General features: G+C 33.5%; 1 protein-coding gene across 1 annotated transcript; it reads right to left on the bottom strand.

Annotated features, from left to right (window-relative positions):
• Window positions 1–4,356: 4,356 nt before the first annotated feature.
• LOC139524668 (phospholipid scramblase 1-like) lies at window positions 4,357–18,052 on the bottom strand. Its single transcript, XM_071319658.1, has 6 exons — window positions 17,738–18,052; window positions 11,229–11,315; window positions 10,655–10,853; window positions 9,982–10,105; window positions 9,345–9,447; window positions 4,357–4,774 (listed from the first exon to the last, which is right to left on the bottom strand). The coding sequence occupies exons 1-6, from the start codon at window positions 17,862–17,864 to the stop codon at window positions 4,674–4,676; spliced, it is 741 nt and encodes a 246-aa protein (XP_071175759.1). The 5' UTR covers window positions 17,865–18,052; the 3' UTR covers window positions 4,357–4,673.
• Between the last annotated feature and the right edge of the window lie 577 nt (window positions 18,053–18,629).

Genomic DNA, 18,629 nt, shown 5'->3' with positions numbered 1-18,629 from the left:
TCAATTGATATTTTATAGTATATCTTTCTATGTTGTGGTGTTAAACTATTTTTTCAGGTAAGGGTAAATGTTGGTATCCATTAACGTCGATTCTCTGTAATAATAGACCAAATATGAAAAATTTGGCCAGATATTTTCTTTCGATTATTTTTTTTAAAGTTTAAACGGTCCAAATTAATAGTCAAATAAAACAAAATCAATAAAAAAAAATCTGTATTGTCTGGTTGCCATGGAAACAAAATGACATCATATGTATATATTAGTATAGCAAGGAGAAATGGCTAACATTGTATTTTTTGGTAAAAATGAGATAAAGCATAACATTTTTTGTTATTTTTCATGGGTATTAGAGAAGATTTCAATTATTTAAACTGCTAACTGACAAATTTTTCGAATAAGAATAGTTTTTTGGTACACAAGGTGGTCCACTTTACACAAAAATCGGCATGATTTTTGTCATATTTTACAAAACGTTTAAACCCGCGCGCTGCATTTGTTTGCACCTGTCCTATGCCTGGTGTTCAGTCGTTGTCGTTTGTTTGTGTTCATGGTTCATAAGTGTTTCTTGTTCAGTCTCTTTTTTTTAATATAGATTAGACTGTTGGTTTTCCTGTTTGAATTGTTATACATTAGTCATTTTGGGGTTTTTTATGGCTTGCTGTTCGGTGTGAGCAACGGCTCTTTGTTGAAGATCTTACTTTTACCTATACATTTACATCTACATCTACGACATAGCTTCGCGAAAAGGGTACTTCGACCCATCACTCAAGTATGGTTTAACTTTTGACGACCTCCAACATGACAATAAACTTTCTATATTTACAAACAATGGTTCCAAAGTTGTGCTAAAAATTTATATACAGGTGCAGGTTAAAAACATTTTCTACTGTATCGATTGACTGTGTTGCTAGCCACTACAGAGGAGCTTGGTGAGTTTGGTCTTGAATTCCTCACTGCTCTCGATCTTTAATAGTTCATCAGGTAGTTTATTCCAGTCTCTGATGGTCCTGGGGAAAAAGCTGTATTTGTAGATATGTTTGTTTGGCCTGATTTGTACGTATCTTTTAGTGTTCGGTTGATGGAGTCTCGACGTTCTTCTTGGTTTTATAATGTGCGTTGGAATAGGTATAGCAACTCTTTCATGGATGGCTTTATGAAAGAGCGTTATACGTGCTATTTTTCTTCTTATTTCTAGTGGTGTTAGATTTAGTTCTTCTAGAAGAGTTGTTACTGTTCCAGGCTCTCTTGAGTAATTGCTTTTGATAAAGCGTGCTGCACGGCGTTGGACCATCTCAATCTGATATATATGTTTTTGTAGGTGAGGGTCCCATGCACTGCAAGCGTATTCAAGGTGCGGTCGGACAAGGGCAAGATATGCTTGTTTTTTGACTTCCTCTGGACATGATCCAACATTTCTTCGTATGAAGCCTAGTGCTTTGTTTCCTTTGGTGACAACTTTGTTAACTTGTTTGTCCCATGACATGGTGTTGGTGAGTTCAGCTCCTAGGTATGGGTTTGATGCGACTGATTCCAGGATATGACCATTGATGTTATAGTTGAAGTTGATGGTTTTCCTTTTTTTGGTTATTGTAAGGACATAGCATTTTGAAGGATTGAATATCATTTGCCAAATTTTTGTCCATTTTACCATTTTGTCGAGATCTTCTTGTAGATGTTTGCAGTCATCCTTTGATGAGATTGCTAGGTAGAGTAGGCTATCATCTGCAAACAGGCGAATTTTTGATGTAATGTCGTTCCCGATGTCGTTTATGTATAGGAGAAACAGCAATGGTCCTAAAACTGTTCCCTGTGGTACGCCAGATGTTACTTTAGCAGTACTTGATCTTTCTCCTTCCAGTGTGACTTGTTGTTCTCTTTGTGTCAGCCATGCTTCTAACCATGCAAGTATGTTTCCATTGATACCATATGATGCTAGTTTCTTCAACAATCGCTGGTGTGGTACTGTGTCGAATGCTTTACTAAAGTCCAATATAAGCATATCTACCTGTTGGTTATTGTCCAGATTTCTAGTTATATCCTCTGCTGTTATGACTAGTTGTGACTCACACGATCTTTTGCTTCTGAAGCCATGCTGGAAGTCCACAAGTATATTATGCTTGTCAAGATGGTTCATTATGTGTTTGAATATAATGTGTTCCATTATTTTACATGGAACTGATGTCAAGGACACTGGGCGATAGTTGACTGGTTGACTCTTATCCCCTTTCTTGAATAGTGCGATGACATTTGCAATAAGCCAGTCTTGTGGTACACTTTGATCTTTTAGTGTTTTGGTGAAGATTAACTGTAAATATGGTGATATTGACTCTGCACACTCTTTCAATATTCTACATGATATATTGTCTGGACCATTTGCCTTGCTTGGGTTCACTCCCTTTAATAGTTTGATTAACCCTTCTGTACTGATGTGTAGACTTGGTATTTTTGATGTTTCATTTTCAGTTATCTTAGGGAAGCTTTGAAAGTCTTCAATCGTGAATACTGATTGAAATTGTGCATTAAGTGCTTCTGCTTTTCCTTTGCTGTTGTCTAATGTTTCTCCATTAACTTTGAGTGTTGATACTCCCACTGTTTCTCTCTTTTTAGATTTGATGTATTTCCAGTACTTTTTCCCTATTCTGTATTGGTCTTGTGTGTTTGCTGAAGTTTCTGATGTTGATGGACTTACTTCTAACATATCAAATATATACTTCTTATGCGATATATCAAGTTCTGTCTTTACTGCTTTTCTATATTGCTTGAATTTATCCCAGTGCTCTTTAGTTTGGTATTTCTTTGCAACTTTATATAGTTGTTCTTTTTTACGTATCATCTTCTTGATGTGTTGATTCACCCAAGGTAAGTTAAATCTCGATGTCAGATTTTTAGATGGTATATGTAGGTCCATTGCTTGAAAAAGGTGAGTTTTAAATAGAGTCCAGTACTCTTCGATGTTCATTTCTGTCATCTTCTTCTTGAAATTTTCAAATTTGCTGTTCAGATATTCTTGAACTTTTTCCATATTTCCCTTCTTATATTGGTAGACTTTTCTGGGCTTGTTCTTAATTACCTTTGGTCTTGCATTGACTGTTGTTATTATCATCTGATGGTCACTCATTCCATCAGTAATGCTCATTTTCTGTACTAGATTTTCATTAGTTGTGAGAACAAGATCTAGAATGTTATTTTCCCTGGTTGGTTCTGTGACACATTGTTGCAAGCAGTGTTCCTCAACAATGTCTAATGCTAGTTTATTTATTTCGTTGGAATAGTTATGGCTTGATTTGATGGTGTATCCTCCATTTGAGTCTTCTTCATCCCAATCAATATCTGGTAAATTGAAGTCTCCAGTAAGTATTATGTTAGACTGAGTATTATTATGCGTTAATCTACTAATTGAAGTATTCAAGTTCTGTAATGGTGTATACAGGTTTACTTTTACAAATTGTGACTTGGAGAGTTGTCTCATTAGCATTCATACCACGTCATCTTATATTTAAAATGTTTTTAGAATAATCGTTTTATATACGGCACCAAAAAATATATTAAAGGAAAGCAAATCATCTTTAAACTCATGAGTACAAAAATAGCGTTACTTCCGCCAAAAATGATTTCTGGTGCTAAACACTCAAACACACTGATTTTCTGGAAAAGTTGTCCTAGATATAGTGTTACTTTTGGTGTAAAATTGCATCCTTTTTTTACAGTGAATGGATTGTCAGCAGTGCCTGTTATCTACTGTTATAGTAAGAATTTTTTTTCTGGTTCACAAGTACATGCACCGCCATCCATGTTATATCGACATGTTAAATTCGAAAAATCGGTTTTGATTATAAAGGGATAGATGATTTGGTGCATGGTTTTTTAACATCCAATGGCAAATTTAAATGAATATTCAGGGCGAGAGCATGTTCATGCTATATGATTTCCATAATAACAGTAGATAAGGGGACCTCTAGTTTTCCAAATATTTGAGAACCGTCTCTATGGTGGTAGTGTGCACGTTCTCGCCTCGAGTGCGTTAAATACCCATTTCCGATAAAAAGCTGAAAAAGAACTGCTTTAAATTTGTAAGCACACAAGGTACTGCTAACCATTCTGTTACAAAAAAAGTACCGCTTATCTTTTCGGTGCATAACATGAAGTGCTACCGTTCCGCGGTATTTGAGTTCCCATTTGTTCTATTTTGTTGTATAGATATGTAGGCCTCAAATCTTATTTTTATTGCAATGTCTTTGTTATTTCTACTTGCCGTTTTTGTACTTATTTATATCATTCCTGAAAAAGCGGAAGTTTTTTAAAAACTTTCGGAGACTCGTGGTTTGGTTGAGCCACTACAAAAACTAAAAGGAAACATATCAAAAACTTGTCTTTATTGGAATGGACGAAAGTAACTAAACATAATTATTCTTCCTTATGTTCATAAAGATATAATGTTTGAGCTGTTCACAGTATCAACAAAAAAATGTGAGAAAAAATAGAATCACTAAATGCATATTCAATATTGATATTATAGTTCTGTAAAGTGTATAATGTTTCACTGACTAAATACATTTTCCTACAAAAGATTCAGCAAATAAAAATAATGTCTTAGCATAAGTTTTATATAAATAAGAAGATGTGGTATGAGTGCTAATGAGACGTATACATTGAATAGACAGCAATTATACAAATCAACAGCAGTATCTTCGATCATGTTCAAAATTGTTAAAATCTGCCAATAAACAGGCACCTATCACCATTAGTCTCTTAACAATGTCTAAATCTGTTAAATCTGAAAAAGAAAAACAAATGTTAAAAGTTATCTCTCTTTTTATGTTATAAAACATTGTGACCACAAGCTAGACGCAGTAAAACTTTGTACACATTTGTAGTAGTTGTTTAGAACTTTTTCTCCATACAATTATTTCAAGAAGCACACGAATATGAGATTACCAAAACTGTAGCCATTATTATATACATTTCCTTCTACTAACTCCAAGAGGAAAGTTGACATAGTTGTATAGCGTAAGCGTCAACGATTTCAACTTTAGATTCAATCAATTTTTGCATTTTTTGCGTAAACCCCTGAGGGTTTACGCAGTATATATTGGACGAGTGATGTAGTCTTTCGGAACACCGGATGTTATTCGGAACACTTCTGTTCTTTCTATGACCACCTTTCAAATACATGCGCAATAGCTATGACCACCTTTTAAATGCATGCGCAATAGCTTACTAATCTGTTGAATATGCATTAGCATCTTAAGTTGCTATAGAGATATTTTACGTATGATCTGAAATTTATTATGATATAATATTTTGTTGCACACGACTTCAAGCTGCTAATGTTAACCTACATGCGTAGTATTTTAATCAAACGATGTAACCAGCTGTGTTAAGATATGAGATAAGATTTCATGTAAACAATGCGCTTTATATTCTGAACGATAAATAATTAAAAATAAAATGTTTAGAAAGAGTTTTAGTAGCATTTATTTTAGATTTTACGTTTAGTGAAGATGTACATGTTGTAAAAAGCAAGCTATTTAATTTTTTATATTGAAATTAAAGGGAAGTCTTTCTTGCATATGATTAAATAACAGTTATTTTTTTTGGTTAAATATTGCAACTTTAATTTAAAAAAAAAAATGGTTATTAAAAATAAAATTAAATAGATATTGAACATGAAAAAATAAAATATTTTGAACGAGAACAATTAAAACTAAAATCTTTAAAAAAAAGTATTAGCACTTTTTGAAATTTTACGTCTAGGATAGACCAAGGACATGGAAATATAATCATAAATACGTGCCTCAAATAGGTGTAAAAACGAGGATTTTTCAAAAAAAAATCGTTTATAGTAAATAACGTTAAAATTAATTATGAAAGTTATGTCCGTATTTATTTTCATTAATATTGCAAATTTAAAGTTATTTTTTTGTTTAAATATTGCAACATTATTTACTTTTTTTAAAAACAAAGAGGTCACATAATAACCTCTGAATCCTTTTCGTCATTAAAATGCGACTGATAAGTATAGATATTCAATATGAAGGGGGGAAAAATAACCGTGACTGAAATCTAAATCTAAAATTTATTTAAAAAAAATACACATTTGACCATGCAGATGTAAGAAATGATACTTCAATGAAACAACGAATTAAATGTGCCACTTTAACTACGACTGATAACCTAAAAATTTGTAAAAGCAAATTGCTTGTTTCTGAATCCTTAATATTATTTCATTGTATAATATGTTTAATGTTGATTTATCTGAATAAATATTGTTTACACTAACCTAAAAATGAATCATGCATGCATTTTTAGCAGACTTAACCAGGTCGGCGATAAGATATCGAATATAAAAAAGAAGATATGGGTTGGCGTCAATGAGACAACTATCTACAAGAAACCAAAATAACACTGAAATACAAACTATGGGTCACCGTACGGCCTTCAACAACAGGCAAAGCACGTACCGCATAGTCGGCTATAAAAGGCCCCGAAATGACAATGTAAAACAATCAGTCAAAAAAGAAAATTAACAAAGTCCGTATCATCGTATGCGTAACTTAGTTGCTCACCAAAGGAACGCTACGCAAGCGTTTAAACCCGCGTTCCATAAGTTTGAAGTACGTCGAAATGCAAAGGTATACGCTTGGTGAACGCTTTTACTTCAGGAAAATTTTAATGGAACATAAAAACTTTCATTCAGCTCAAGCGTTTGTCAAGCGTATACCTGTAAACTGCACGCACATAATATACACGCTACACGAGCGTTGAAAACGCTACAGATAAGTTTGAGACACGTTAAGGGCACATTGTATACACAAATACTCGTCGCCTTAAAGCTTTCATTCAGGAGAAGTCCGATAAGGGTGAAACTTCATCAAACCTACAGAAGATATTACACCCTCTCCAACCATGCAACATGGGACTAGACATAGAAGTACAGGAACTACTATTAGTTTGAGCTGTACAAGATCTACAAAAATATCCCGCCTGCCTCAAAGGTGCATAGGATCGACCTTGGTCCAGCACTAATGATACAAGTACCAACCAGAGTTACAATGACGTGGTAGTAAGTCTTTAAAGGCCACCGAGCGGCCTCCAAAAATGAAAAAAAACACTATTTAGTCGGCTATTAAATGCCCCGACAATTAAGATTTAAAAACAAAAATCAAACAAAACTAAACAGCCTTACTGATAACAAAATAATTTACGAAAAAAACTTGACCGACATGAATTATGAACAACAACCACTATACTACATGTTCCTGGCTTTAGAATGGACATTGGCACATAAACAATGTGGTGGCCATAAACCCAACCCTCCCAAATGAACCAATTTGAAACCCTAAGGACAACATATCGCAAGAAAAAACTGTAAATTATCAGTTGCAATTCGCGTCCCTAAAAATATGGGTACGGTGCACAATAATCATTTACATAAAAACAATAGACACAAATCACTGAAATAATCGCACTTACCGAAAGCTATTTCAAAGCTAGTGAACATGTAGACGAACCAGTGGACATAGACGGACTGGTAAACATGTAAACAGACGGGCGAATGTGACAGACTTATTGACAAACATTCACATATAGACAGACCTGCAGTTGGGAATGTAGAAAGACTAGGAGAAACCCCTAGGTACGCTTTACGCACACCCAATACACGCTTTAAGCTCGTTGTGCACACGATACAGATATGATTGACAGGTCGAATGCATCAAAATTACTAGCGTATTGGTAGCGTGCATGATTTTTTTACCACGGCCAACGTACGTCGGATCTATAAGTTGATGTGTGAAGCCGGTATTACATCAAGTAAACAGGCAATGTCAGTTTCTAATTCTTATGCACAATAAAAGTAATATAAGACAATACATCTTTATTAAACAATTATCTAATATATATATAATGCCAAACAAGCATTTGGGTTTACGATTGCATTTCTTTTTTTAAAGAAAGCAACTTGTTTTCAAGTTATTTTAAATCTATACAAGATAAAAGCCTTTACGTAAAGCTAAGATGTTATAGTATCTACACTTGTCATTTCAAATGTATATAAAATTGAGAAAGGAAATGGGGAATGTGTCAAAGCGACAACAACCCGAGCATAGAGCAGACGTCATATATGTTCACTTTACGTATTACATTCGAGCGATAAAATAATTCAGGATTTATAAACATTATGTGACTTGTCTGTGCATGTTATAGAAGCATATATAGAAATATAGCCAAAAAAAGAGCTCAGTAAATTATGAATTAACCAAGCAACCAGTACTTCTTAATCATCAGAGTTTGACTATGTAAAAAGAATAGTATTAAAATGTTAAGGCTATATAGAAATAAGAAGATGTGGTATGAGTGCCAATTAGACAACTCTCCATCCAAGTCACAATGTGTAAAAGTAAACCATAATAGGTCAAAATACGGCCTTAAACACAGAGCCTTGACTAACGTCAAACAGCAAGCTATAAAGGGCCAAAAATTACTAGTGTAAAACAATTTAAGAAGGAAAACCAACGGTTTAATCTATGTAAAAAACGAGAAACACTTCTGAATAACATCAGCAAACGATAACAAACGAATAACACGTTCCTAAGGACAGGAGCAAACAAATGCAGCGGGTTTAAACGTTTTAACAGACACCAACCTTCACCCTAACCTGAAATAGCACTGTATCATTACAATATAGAAATATATAATCGGTTTCAAAAAGATTAACCAAAACTAGACTATCAACCCTGATCAACCGTGCACGACCTTTATGTAGTTAAAAAGCTTCGTCGGTACAAGAAGACTGTTATTTTTTTAAAGTATTTGCTACCTTAAATTTCATAATTATGTCATGCCATTAGCAAGTATTAGAGTTGTCCATTAAATCTTTTATTGGCAAAAAAAACATCCCAACTAGAAAACGTGTGAATTGGATTTTTATATTATTGTCATGCAGTTATTACTACTGAATTGCCATGCACTATATATCATTGGTAGTCTCTGACCAATTTCCAATTTCATTTTGATACAAGAATATGCTGGTGTGTTGTTTGTTATTAATATATTGTTGGTTTAACTATAAATATAGGAAGTTCGTGATGTTGTTCAACTATGTTACCATATAGCTTCAGAGTAATTGCAGCTCAGCGAAAACAGTCTCTACCATTATTGATAGGACTGAATTAAAATATTTACATATTGTTTTTGTATTGACTTTGATACATATTTTTAACCAATCCCAATTTGATAGAATTGTTATACATTCTCAATTTATTTTTTAAATATTCTTGTTATAATAAATTGAATTCTAAATCTTAACATTCTTCAATCAATACTCAGTTAAAGAAAATACTTACATTCTACAATAAAATCATTTTTTAAATTAAACCATTCACGACAATCGGATTTGGATTTCTTTATTATTTTAGCAACACATTCTTCTGTAGTGGCATCATGAACCTGCAATAAACGTTTAGTGGAATTATGTAATTGTTGTGACATATATATTATCAGCAATATGCTAGTACAAGGTTGAATAGCGTGATTTAAGAAACAAATTTAAGGGGCATTAGCTGTCAAATTCATGTTCACCAATTTTACTCAAATTCTCATATTTGATTTATAACATACTAAAACATATATCCAAATTATAAAAAGTCAAAAACAAACAATAAACAGTACATAGGTTCAATCGTATTAACCTTCGAGGAGACCTCGGAAGACCACCAACGGTCATGTAACCCAACATAAAAATATAAATAGATAGCGAACTCGTGCAATTCAATTTTCTAGGTCTGTTTGATATCATACTATAGGTTAAAATGTTAAATTGAAGGAATACGGATTGAATGAGGTCAAATATTTACTTGCAATGCACGTTATATGCAGATATTTTAACATTACAGTATACCAAATTTCATGCATCACTCATAGCTAAGTCATTTTAACATCAAAAATGAAGTGAACCTGGTTTTCCAAGAACTACATACTTACAGTTATTTCTAGATCAAAACAGAGTCCACAAGTTTTTATGTAACAACAGTCAGTATGGTATGTAAGCAAGTTTTCATTGTCTTTATAATTCATAGCATCAAAGCTCGGGTAGCAACATTTTACTCTGTAATATAAGTGCATACAATTGTATAACCACGGCGAAAAAAAACCATAAAAAATATTAAAAAAAAGAACCATTCTAATATTCTAGCCAAATTTACGTATTTACAATTTAAACCTTCATAAAAGGTATTGAGTGCTTCGCATTATCATACATTATGTCAGCATGAATTAATTATTGTTGCTCGGGTATCCTTAAATACATATACTGTAAGTTTATTACTTATTTTCCGGATTCAATATATTCTATCTGGGACATATTCCCACTTATTTGTTAAGTAATAATTTCAACCTGGCGTGATTATCGAATGAAACTAATAGCTTCGCACCGCGATGTAAAGCAATTATGACATGGAAAACGACACAACAGTGACTTCCGTAAGGGACACAATACACATTTTAATAAATTTTCCTTTATCTATGTCATCATAACATATTTATCTGTATCAGAACAAATAGAAACCCCATTATGATCATTTAACAGTTGAAATAATTATCACGAATATTCAGTTTTATGGGCGGATGAGTTGACTTATTTAAAATGACACTTTACCTTTCCTGTATAGTTCCTATCCTGATATATGGAGGAGAATTTATGCCCATATTAGGTGGACAACAGGCAGAACCACAACACCCACGTGTACATGTCATAGAACGTGAGAAAAACGCTACATCTTCGTCTTCGTTATTGCTCATCCGAAGCATTAGATTTCTTGCCCCTCCTAGACATTCCCGGAACATGCACATACCAGCTGTTGTAAAGAAAACAAACCAAGATATTTTAGAAACACGCGTAAATTCTGTTATCAAGAAGTATAATAAACCACATTTACGCAACACGCACACACTGGCTAAAAAAACGAATATAAACCCAGACATATATATTTTTTTTTATAGATTAGACCTTCGGTGACTTGGATGAGAGAGTTGTTTCTTTGGCACTCATACCACATCTTCTGATATCTATGTGGGTAACATCCACAGTGTGCACAAACCGATTATATGTTCACATCCTTGTCTCTTTGGTATTTGGTGGATTGTTGCTCCATTGGCAATAATAGCACTACATGCGAGAGAAAAATATTCAAAAAGACGATGCAGACAGAAAGTTTGAAAACAGTACTTACATTCTTTGATGGAGAAGATTTCTTCTGGTGATGTTGAACATGTAGAAACAGTAAACGATGCCTGACGAGGAGTACAGCATAAAAATACTAAAATATAAATAATTAAAGTACAAAGGAGAATATCATATGATCAATAAAGTGCTTACAAGAGTGACGAGAAATACAACATAAAGTAACAGAAATAATAGGACTGGACTGACGAGGAGTACAGCATTAAAACTCTGAAATACTAGTAATGAAATTGGATTGGCGAAGAATTCAGAATGGAACTCTGAAATGATCAAACTAGACTGACACGGAGTACAGCATTAATAAGTCTGAAATAGAATAATTGGAATGCCGAGGAGTACAGAATGAAAACTCTGAAATAATAAAACTGGACTGATGCGGAGTACAGCATTAATATTCCGAAATAATATAATTAGAATGACGAGGAGTACAGAATGAAAACTCTTGACATAATAAAATTATTAGAAGCTCCTAATGTCTTTCACAGGAAAAAGCTAAACAGACAATGTCACTTTTGTATAAATTTTCTGCCGAGATCAGCATACTTTTGAAGTCTTTTATCTTGAGAATAGAAAAAAAACTACTAGGTGCCGAAGTAAGCAAAGAAAAAACACTACTAATTAACGATCTTCACTCACTTGCATGTAGGGACGTCTCTAAAGCATTAACGGACACAATATATATTCAACGTCCAAGGTTCCAAATAATGGATTATTACTTTTACGTAAAAAACACTCAAGAGTTTATTCTGGTCAGTATGACTATGTTCATTCTTCGTAATTCCCTTGATTAAAACTGATACCAGACTATAAACAGATTGTGTTGACAAAACTGATTCTGGATCATTCGCCTTCTCATTTTTCTAAACAATTACCTTGTTATACAAGATATGACTTGCATAGATAATGACGTGGAAAAAGTCGGTTGATTTTGAGATGTGATTTGAGTCAAAACTTAATTTGGCATCTAGTCAGAAACATCATCTCAATGGGTACATGTGTACACAGTTTCAAGTTGGTTGGACTTCAACTTCATCAAAGACGACCTTGTCCAAAAACTTTAACCTGACACGGGACAGACGGACAAACGAACCGACGCACATACCTAAAAACATAATGCCTTTCTACTATCGCAGTGGGGCATAAATCAAAGAGCTGAAAGCTCTGAAGAAAAATGACGCCACTGTCTCTAATATTGGGATAGTTTTTATGTAAGTCTTGATTTTCACATACCGTAATTAGTTTAACAATGCAACATGTCTCGTAAGCATATAATTGATATTCGTACATGTGTGTGTGTGAAGTGAAGGTGCCAACTGGCTGGTTTTTTTTTAAGACAAATGAATAGGTCAAGACTACCTGAATTGTACAAATAAATACCGTAGAAAGGCTTCTATATTTCTCACTGGTACATAGGCTGAATCCAGGTCCGTTCGCGCCCATTCACGTTTGCGCCAACTCATGTTCGCCCCCTTTCACTTTCACACCCTACATGTTCGTAACTAATCTTAATTGGTTTTGTGTTTAATAACTCTGTAAGCAAGTGTTTTCTTATAAGTATAATTGTTGTCATTGTCTCAAAATAAAGTGAGACAGCATTTTTTTTTTGTGTTGAATAAATCTTAATCATGTTTTGGATAGCGTATTGTTAAAGATAATAATAATCCTTTCTAAATAAAGTGGTATTTTGTCAACGTTTTATTTAGCGTTGAATAACTCTTAATCATGTTTTGGTCAGTGTATTGCTATACTTTGTTTCATTGACCTCTTTCATAATGAAGTGAGATTCTGACTAAATTTTTTTCTGTGTGTTTAATTTTATCATGTTTTGGTTATAATAGTGGATTGCTATATTTTGGTTCCTATATTTTATTGTTTCAGATCAAAGGGCTTAAAAACAATTATCTTTTGTGTTTTCCTTTAAAATCTTCAATGTTTTACTCATACCAAGCTATAAATACATTCAGTATTTACACCAAAGCAATTTAAAACAACAATCATGATTTTCCAATTATTCAACTTGAATTTGAATTAAAATTGGGCGCGAATGAGTAGAGTGCGAACGGACCTTGGGTGTGAACGTGCGAGGTGCGAAAGTGTATTGGGCGCAAACAGACCTGATACCACATAGTCTGAACCCCCTTCTCCCACAAAATATGAAGTAAATTAAAAACAAATTGTTCAGAGAACAATTGAAGTCTTTCCACTAGAAAAGATCTATTTTTATATTGAAATATGAAAAATCAGTTTAAAATGTTAGTTTCTTATGGCTTTAAGACGTCCTATTAACCTATGACCTTGACCTCAATTTCAAGGTCACAAACCATGGACCTTGAATCAAAATATCCTAGGTCTTTAATATGTTTGGTTAATGAGTACTACCACTTGACGCGTAATTTTAAATGTAAGATGGACAAAAACTCCCTTTTATTGTATGCGCAGCCTTTCAACCAAAATATACAAGTAAGGACATGTAAAATTATTTGTCAAAATTTCATACGGTATTTGAAAAGAAGTGAAAATAAGCCAAAATCAAAATTTATAATATGACCTTGACCTTTGACATTGACCTCATTTTCATTTTAAGTACCAATGACCTCATGAATACCCTAGGTCTCTATCAGTTATGGTTTACCAGTTGAAAATGCATATCGCTTGAATCAAATGAAAAAGGGGGAATAACTCTCATATGGAGTCCCCATAGAGCTATGGTTCAAACGAATATTCTTATCCTTAATATGTAACGAGCAATTTGGTAAAATAAAATCTTTTACGGTTACGAAGGAGAGGTGGCCACAAGAAAAACAGTGTTTGGGGAGATAACTCTTACAACGTAATGTATTTTGTTATAATTACATTTGATATATGTTTCATTATAATACTAACTGCACATCACATGTTATTGCATCACTCAATAAAACTTTTCATTCATGATAACACAATAAAGTGCACAGATGAATTGAATAAAAAAGTTATAAAATTCGTGTTTTCATGATCCTAGCTAAAAAAAGTAATTATAAGTATTGAATGTTTCTTTTTGTAACCTCATAGGGTTGCAAAAGCATTGACCGTTTGCACATTTTTAGAATGTAGCGCTTACGCTTACGCGCTTCATACAAAAAGTACTTCGGTCAACGCTTTTACACCTCAATGAATTTACAAAAAAAAAGCATTCAATACTTAAATGCAGTTGTAAATTTTTAAAGCAAAAAGAGTTAATACTAACTTTCACTTTTTTGGATGTTCATGTACATTTTGTATGTATTTATTTTTCTCAACTACATGAATTTTTTGGTGTATTTTTAATGATATATATGAGTAGTCAAAATAATTATTACGTCTGGCAAGGCTTTTTAAATTTTATTCTGGGAAGCCTTCCTACGAATGTCTTAGGAAGGCGTCCCAGAAAAAAATAAAATAGCCTTGTCAGACGTCATTATTATTTGGACTAATACATGAGATATTGGATATTTTTATGCATTATTTAACCAGTTGAGTCTTTTACAGGATTGTTTGTTTAATGCTGTTTAAACATTACTGAAAAAAAACCACCTTAAATTTGCTAATTATTTGGCATGAAAGTTTGATTTATTGAAAGGGACTCATAGTTTTCCATTTAATTTTAATAATTGTCTAATGGTTAAAACAATAGCTTCGTTGTTTACTTTTATACACAACAACATATTCACTTTGGTTTCGTTGTTTACCTAATATTCACTATGTACTTGGTAACAGTTATTTATTAATTGAATAGAAAATATTATAATAAATATTATTGGAAGCCGAATTGACGTCAAATAGGTGCGTATTTGACTTGAAGTCAATTTAACCAGGTGCCGACTTGACTTGTACGTTTCAATTCCTCTGCGATCGTTTGCGGTATTTTCTTGAGAAAACCTATTTTCCATCATCAAAGAGAAGAAGAAACTGCTTGAAATGATTCCCGAACGCTTCGTGATTGTTAAAATAAGTTTAATTCACTCAAAAAACAATTTTAAAACTTGCGATGTTTAATTCTGTATTCTGTTTAAACAGGAAGTTTCAAAAGCACGTGTAAAAGAAGAAATTAACCGGTGAGAGTGGAAATCCGTACATAACATATATCACTATAGTACGACTTTTAAAGCAAAACAGTTTCATCCTTTTGTAAAACAGTCTTTAATATACCTATCACATTAATGTTTGAAGGGTCTTAAGCTTATTCAAACCATATAAGTCGGTATGAAACACCAAAACGGAATGATAATAACCGATTACGTTTTGTAGTTTACAAAATTCTGGACTGGTTCCTGTCAAACTACAACACTTTGTTCGACTGTAGTGGAATACAAACAGAAACCAGTTAGTTTGTAAACTGGTTCCTGGCTGATTACTACACAATGCTCATGCATAATGATAAGGAACACAAGCACATTCCAGTTTGTATTGAAATTAGTAAATACGAAACCAAGCGCGGTAGGCAGAGAAATCAGGTCGGCAGTTATGGAACAATGACTGCGTCATTTTCCAAAAATCAATCTAATTAAAAACCGATCTCTCGTCGCTCCTGTTTCTGATATGTCGCGTGGGAGATCTAACGAAACCGGCTTTGAGGTCACATGTGAGTGAACTAAAAGTCATGAATTTATAAAGATATGCAAATAAGTTGACGACCTATTAATAAGACAATCAAAAAAGTTTATGAATTATTATGACTGACGATTTCGTCGTAAATAAAATGAGTTACATCCCTTTGCCTTACGTTAAACTTCCAAGATCGTGGAAGACTCAATTTCATTGGTCGAAAAAGACACACCTACGAGGTCACTCACATGTGACCTCAAAGCGGGTTTCGTTAGATCTCCCACGCGACATATCAGAAACAGGAGCGATGAGAGATCGGTTTTTAATTAGATTGATAAAAAATATCCCGCCTAAGGATATTTATTTGATAAAATTGCACTCATCCTAGGAGGAAACTACAAAAAAAGACTAGCGGAACATCGCGCTTCAACTATAGGTTTGAAATCTAGACATCTATTAACTTCTCGATTAACTTGTACAAACGGAACAGCACTTCAACAATAGGATTGAAATCAAGATATCTATAAACTTGTACAAGCGGAAGAGCGCTCCAACTATATAGGATTGAAATCAAGATATCTATAAACTTGTTCTAGCGGAACATCGCTTCAATTTTAGGATTAAAATAAAGATATCTATAAACTTGTACTCTGGAACATCGCGAGTGAACTATAGGAGTATCTTACAAACAATGATACATATGAACGATAGGCCATCGACAAGATAAAAGTGACAAAAGTAAATAGCAAACTTATAGAGCAAGAGGATACCTGCAAGGCAGGTGCATATTTGATGCTGACGAGAGCACCAAGCTACTGGGACCATCTAAATGGCTAGTACAACTTCATAACAATGTCAGATGTGATTAGTGTAGCTAGGATGTCGACACATCCTCGCTTAAATAGCAAAATAATTGGACTAGAAGTGGAAGTGAGAGACAACTACAAGAATTAGTACCTTATATTGTCATGATTGTTGGTAAGGTCCATCTACTTAATTTTCCAATTCAGTTTTAGGAAGAATCATTTCAGAATTAAGAACAGGCTACAATACATTAAATAAATAACGCCATCAGATAGGTCATTCCCTTACGCCATACTGCGAATGTGAAGAAGAGCACTTCCTATTCAATTATATGAGATACCGCCAGGAAAGCTGGAGATCTATATACAAAACATCCCAATAGATATGTATTCAAACCTTATTCATGTTGTTAGCACCAGCAAACAATGAGACAACAGCGGATATTATAGGTTAATACTGATAAAGAGTTCAGATCGAGCGATTTCAAGATATAATATGCCCTGCATGAAGAATCCGATCCTGCGCCTAAACAAATGCATCTAAATACAGTGTGACATTATTCGAAGATATATAGTTCCAAGATGAAAAAAAAGGGAATACAAAGAGACTAGTTGTGTCAGTATATATATAGACCAGAATCGATAGATTATAGTAAATAAATTAATGAAAATAAAACAGGTTTTGTAGAATTATTTTAAGCACATCCGCCTGTAATTTCCAAAATTGGGACACTCATGCAATTATTTAATTCCTATTTTGCTTTAAAATAAAAGAGGACTTTGTGTCACACTGAAATGTAACCGATAAATGGATTGGTGATAGATGAATATTTATATCCACACATATGCTGAGACATTCAGCAGGTCATTTGACTTGTGGGGGAGCTAAGCTGTCAACGTAATTATATTTGTTCCACCTGACAGAAGTTCCGGTGGAAACTTTGTTATAAACAATGTCATAATATCTGTTCCTGTTGGAACAAATATTCTATACAATGTATTCCGTTTGGAACATTTACTGTAAAATTTATTCCAGTGAATAATATTCAGTATTCTATATTATGAAGGAACTTCTATTCCGTGACAGAGCGAGGGGGTGATTAGAGAATAATAAAATATATAACAGTAAACATACGTTCAAAGAAGTTAACATTCCTGCTTATTTGAACTTCAGAAAGCATTGCAAGTTCCTTCAGACCAGGTGGGAGTTCTTTCCGTGCACCTTTACATGGCTGGAATGTTTCTGGAACGACGTAAGCCATGCATGTAACTGGCACAAGTTTGGACACTGGACATTAAAAGTTTTATAATCCAGAATGAAGCACCATATTGTATGCTAACTTCTCATGTGTATCATATAAACGGAGCGACAAACAACAACGTTTAAAATGCTTTTCTAGAAAAATGTAAACAAACGTGTAGTTATTGACATGTGCCGGAAGTAAACAATAAAGAGCAAGGGAGATAAAGTGAAAATGTTTAAATGGCGGCTAATACAATTTTACTCAAGTTATCTATTTACAATACCAGTTTCGTTGAATGAACGAAAACTTCTTTCAAATGCTGTCCAATTAAAATCTTAATTTATATTACAATTGAATTTATTCAACTATTTGCTTGTTGGCATGAACATATGATACAACATGTATAACACAATTATTAAAAAAGAGACATAAGAAACAAAATGGACAATACAAAAAGCAGAGACAAAACATGAAAGATACCAAAAGGACAATACAGCATCATACATTAAAGAAAAAACGAAAAAAATATGGTAAAAAGTAGGAGCTAACAATAATAAAAAAAAAAAAACAAACAGTGTAAGCACTACACCAAAAAATATTCTATAAAAAAAAAATCGGGGTGACCTCTGGTGCTCCAGAGGATAAACTAATCCGACTTTTCAAGTGAAATTCATCGCTCGAAGTCGTCAAGTTGTTACATGTACGCAATCGTCCGATCTTTAACCATTCAACTCTCCCATCGAGTGTTTCCTAAAGACTGAGTTTGATCCCGGCTGTTATGAT

This window comes from Mytilus edulis, chromosome 5 (genome assembly GCF_963676685.1).
Source record: "Mytilus edulis chromosome 5, xbMytEdul2.2, whole genome shotgun sequence".
NCBI classification, from domain to species: domain Eukaryota; kingdom Metazoa; phylum Mollusca; class Bivalvia; order Mytilida; family Mytilidae; genus Mytilus; species Mytilus edulis.
This window is presented reverse-complemented; position numbering and strand designations above follow the sequence as displayed.

What these genes read in the sequence shown, in the direction of transcription:
- LOC139524668 (XM_071319658.1), bottom strand. Translation starts at nt 17,864, where the DNA reads ATGGCTTACGTCGTTCCAGAAACATTCCAGCCATGTAAAGGTGCACGG. An exon ending in ATAGGAACTATACAGGAAAG is followed by an intron (nt 10,106 to 10,654) that starts GTAAAGTGTCAT and finishes CTTATATTACAG; the next exon opens with AGTAAAATGTTGCTACCCGA. An exon ending in AAATGATTTTATTGTAGAAT is followed by an intron (nt 4,775 to 9,344) that starts GTAAGTATTTTC and finishes TTTCTTTTTCAG; the next exon opens with ATTTAACAGATTTAGACATT.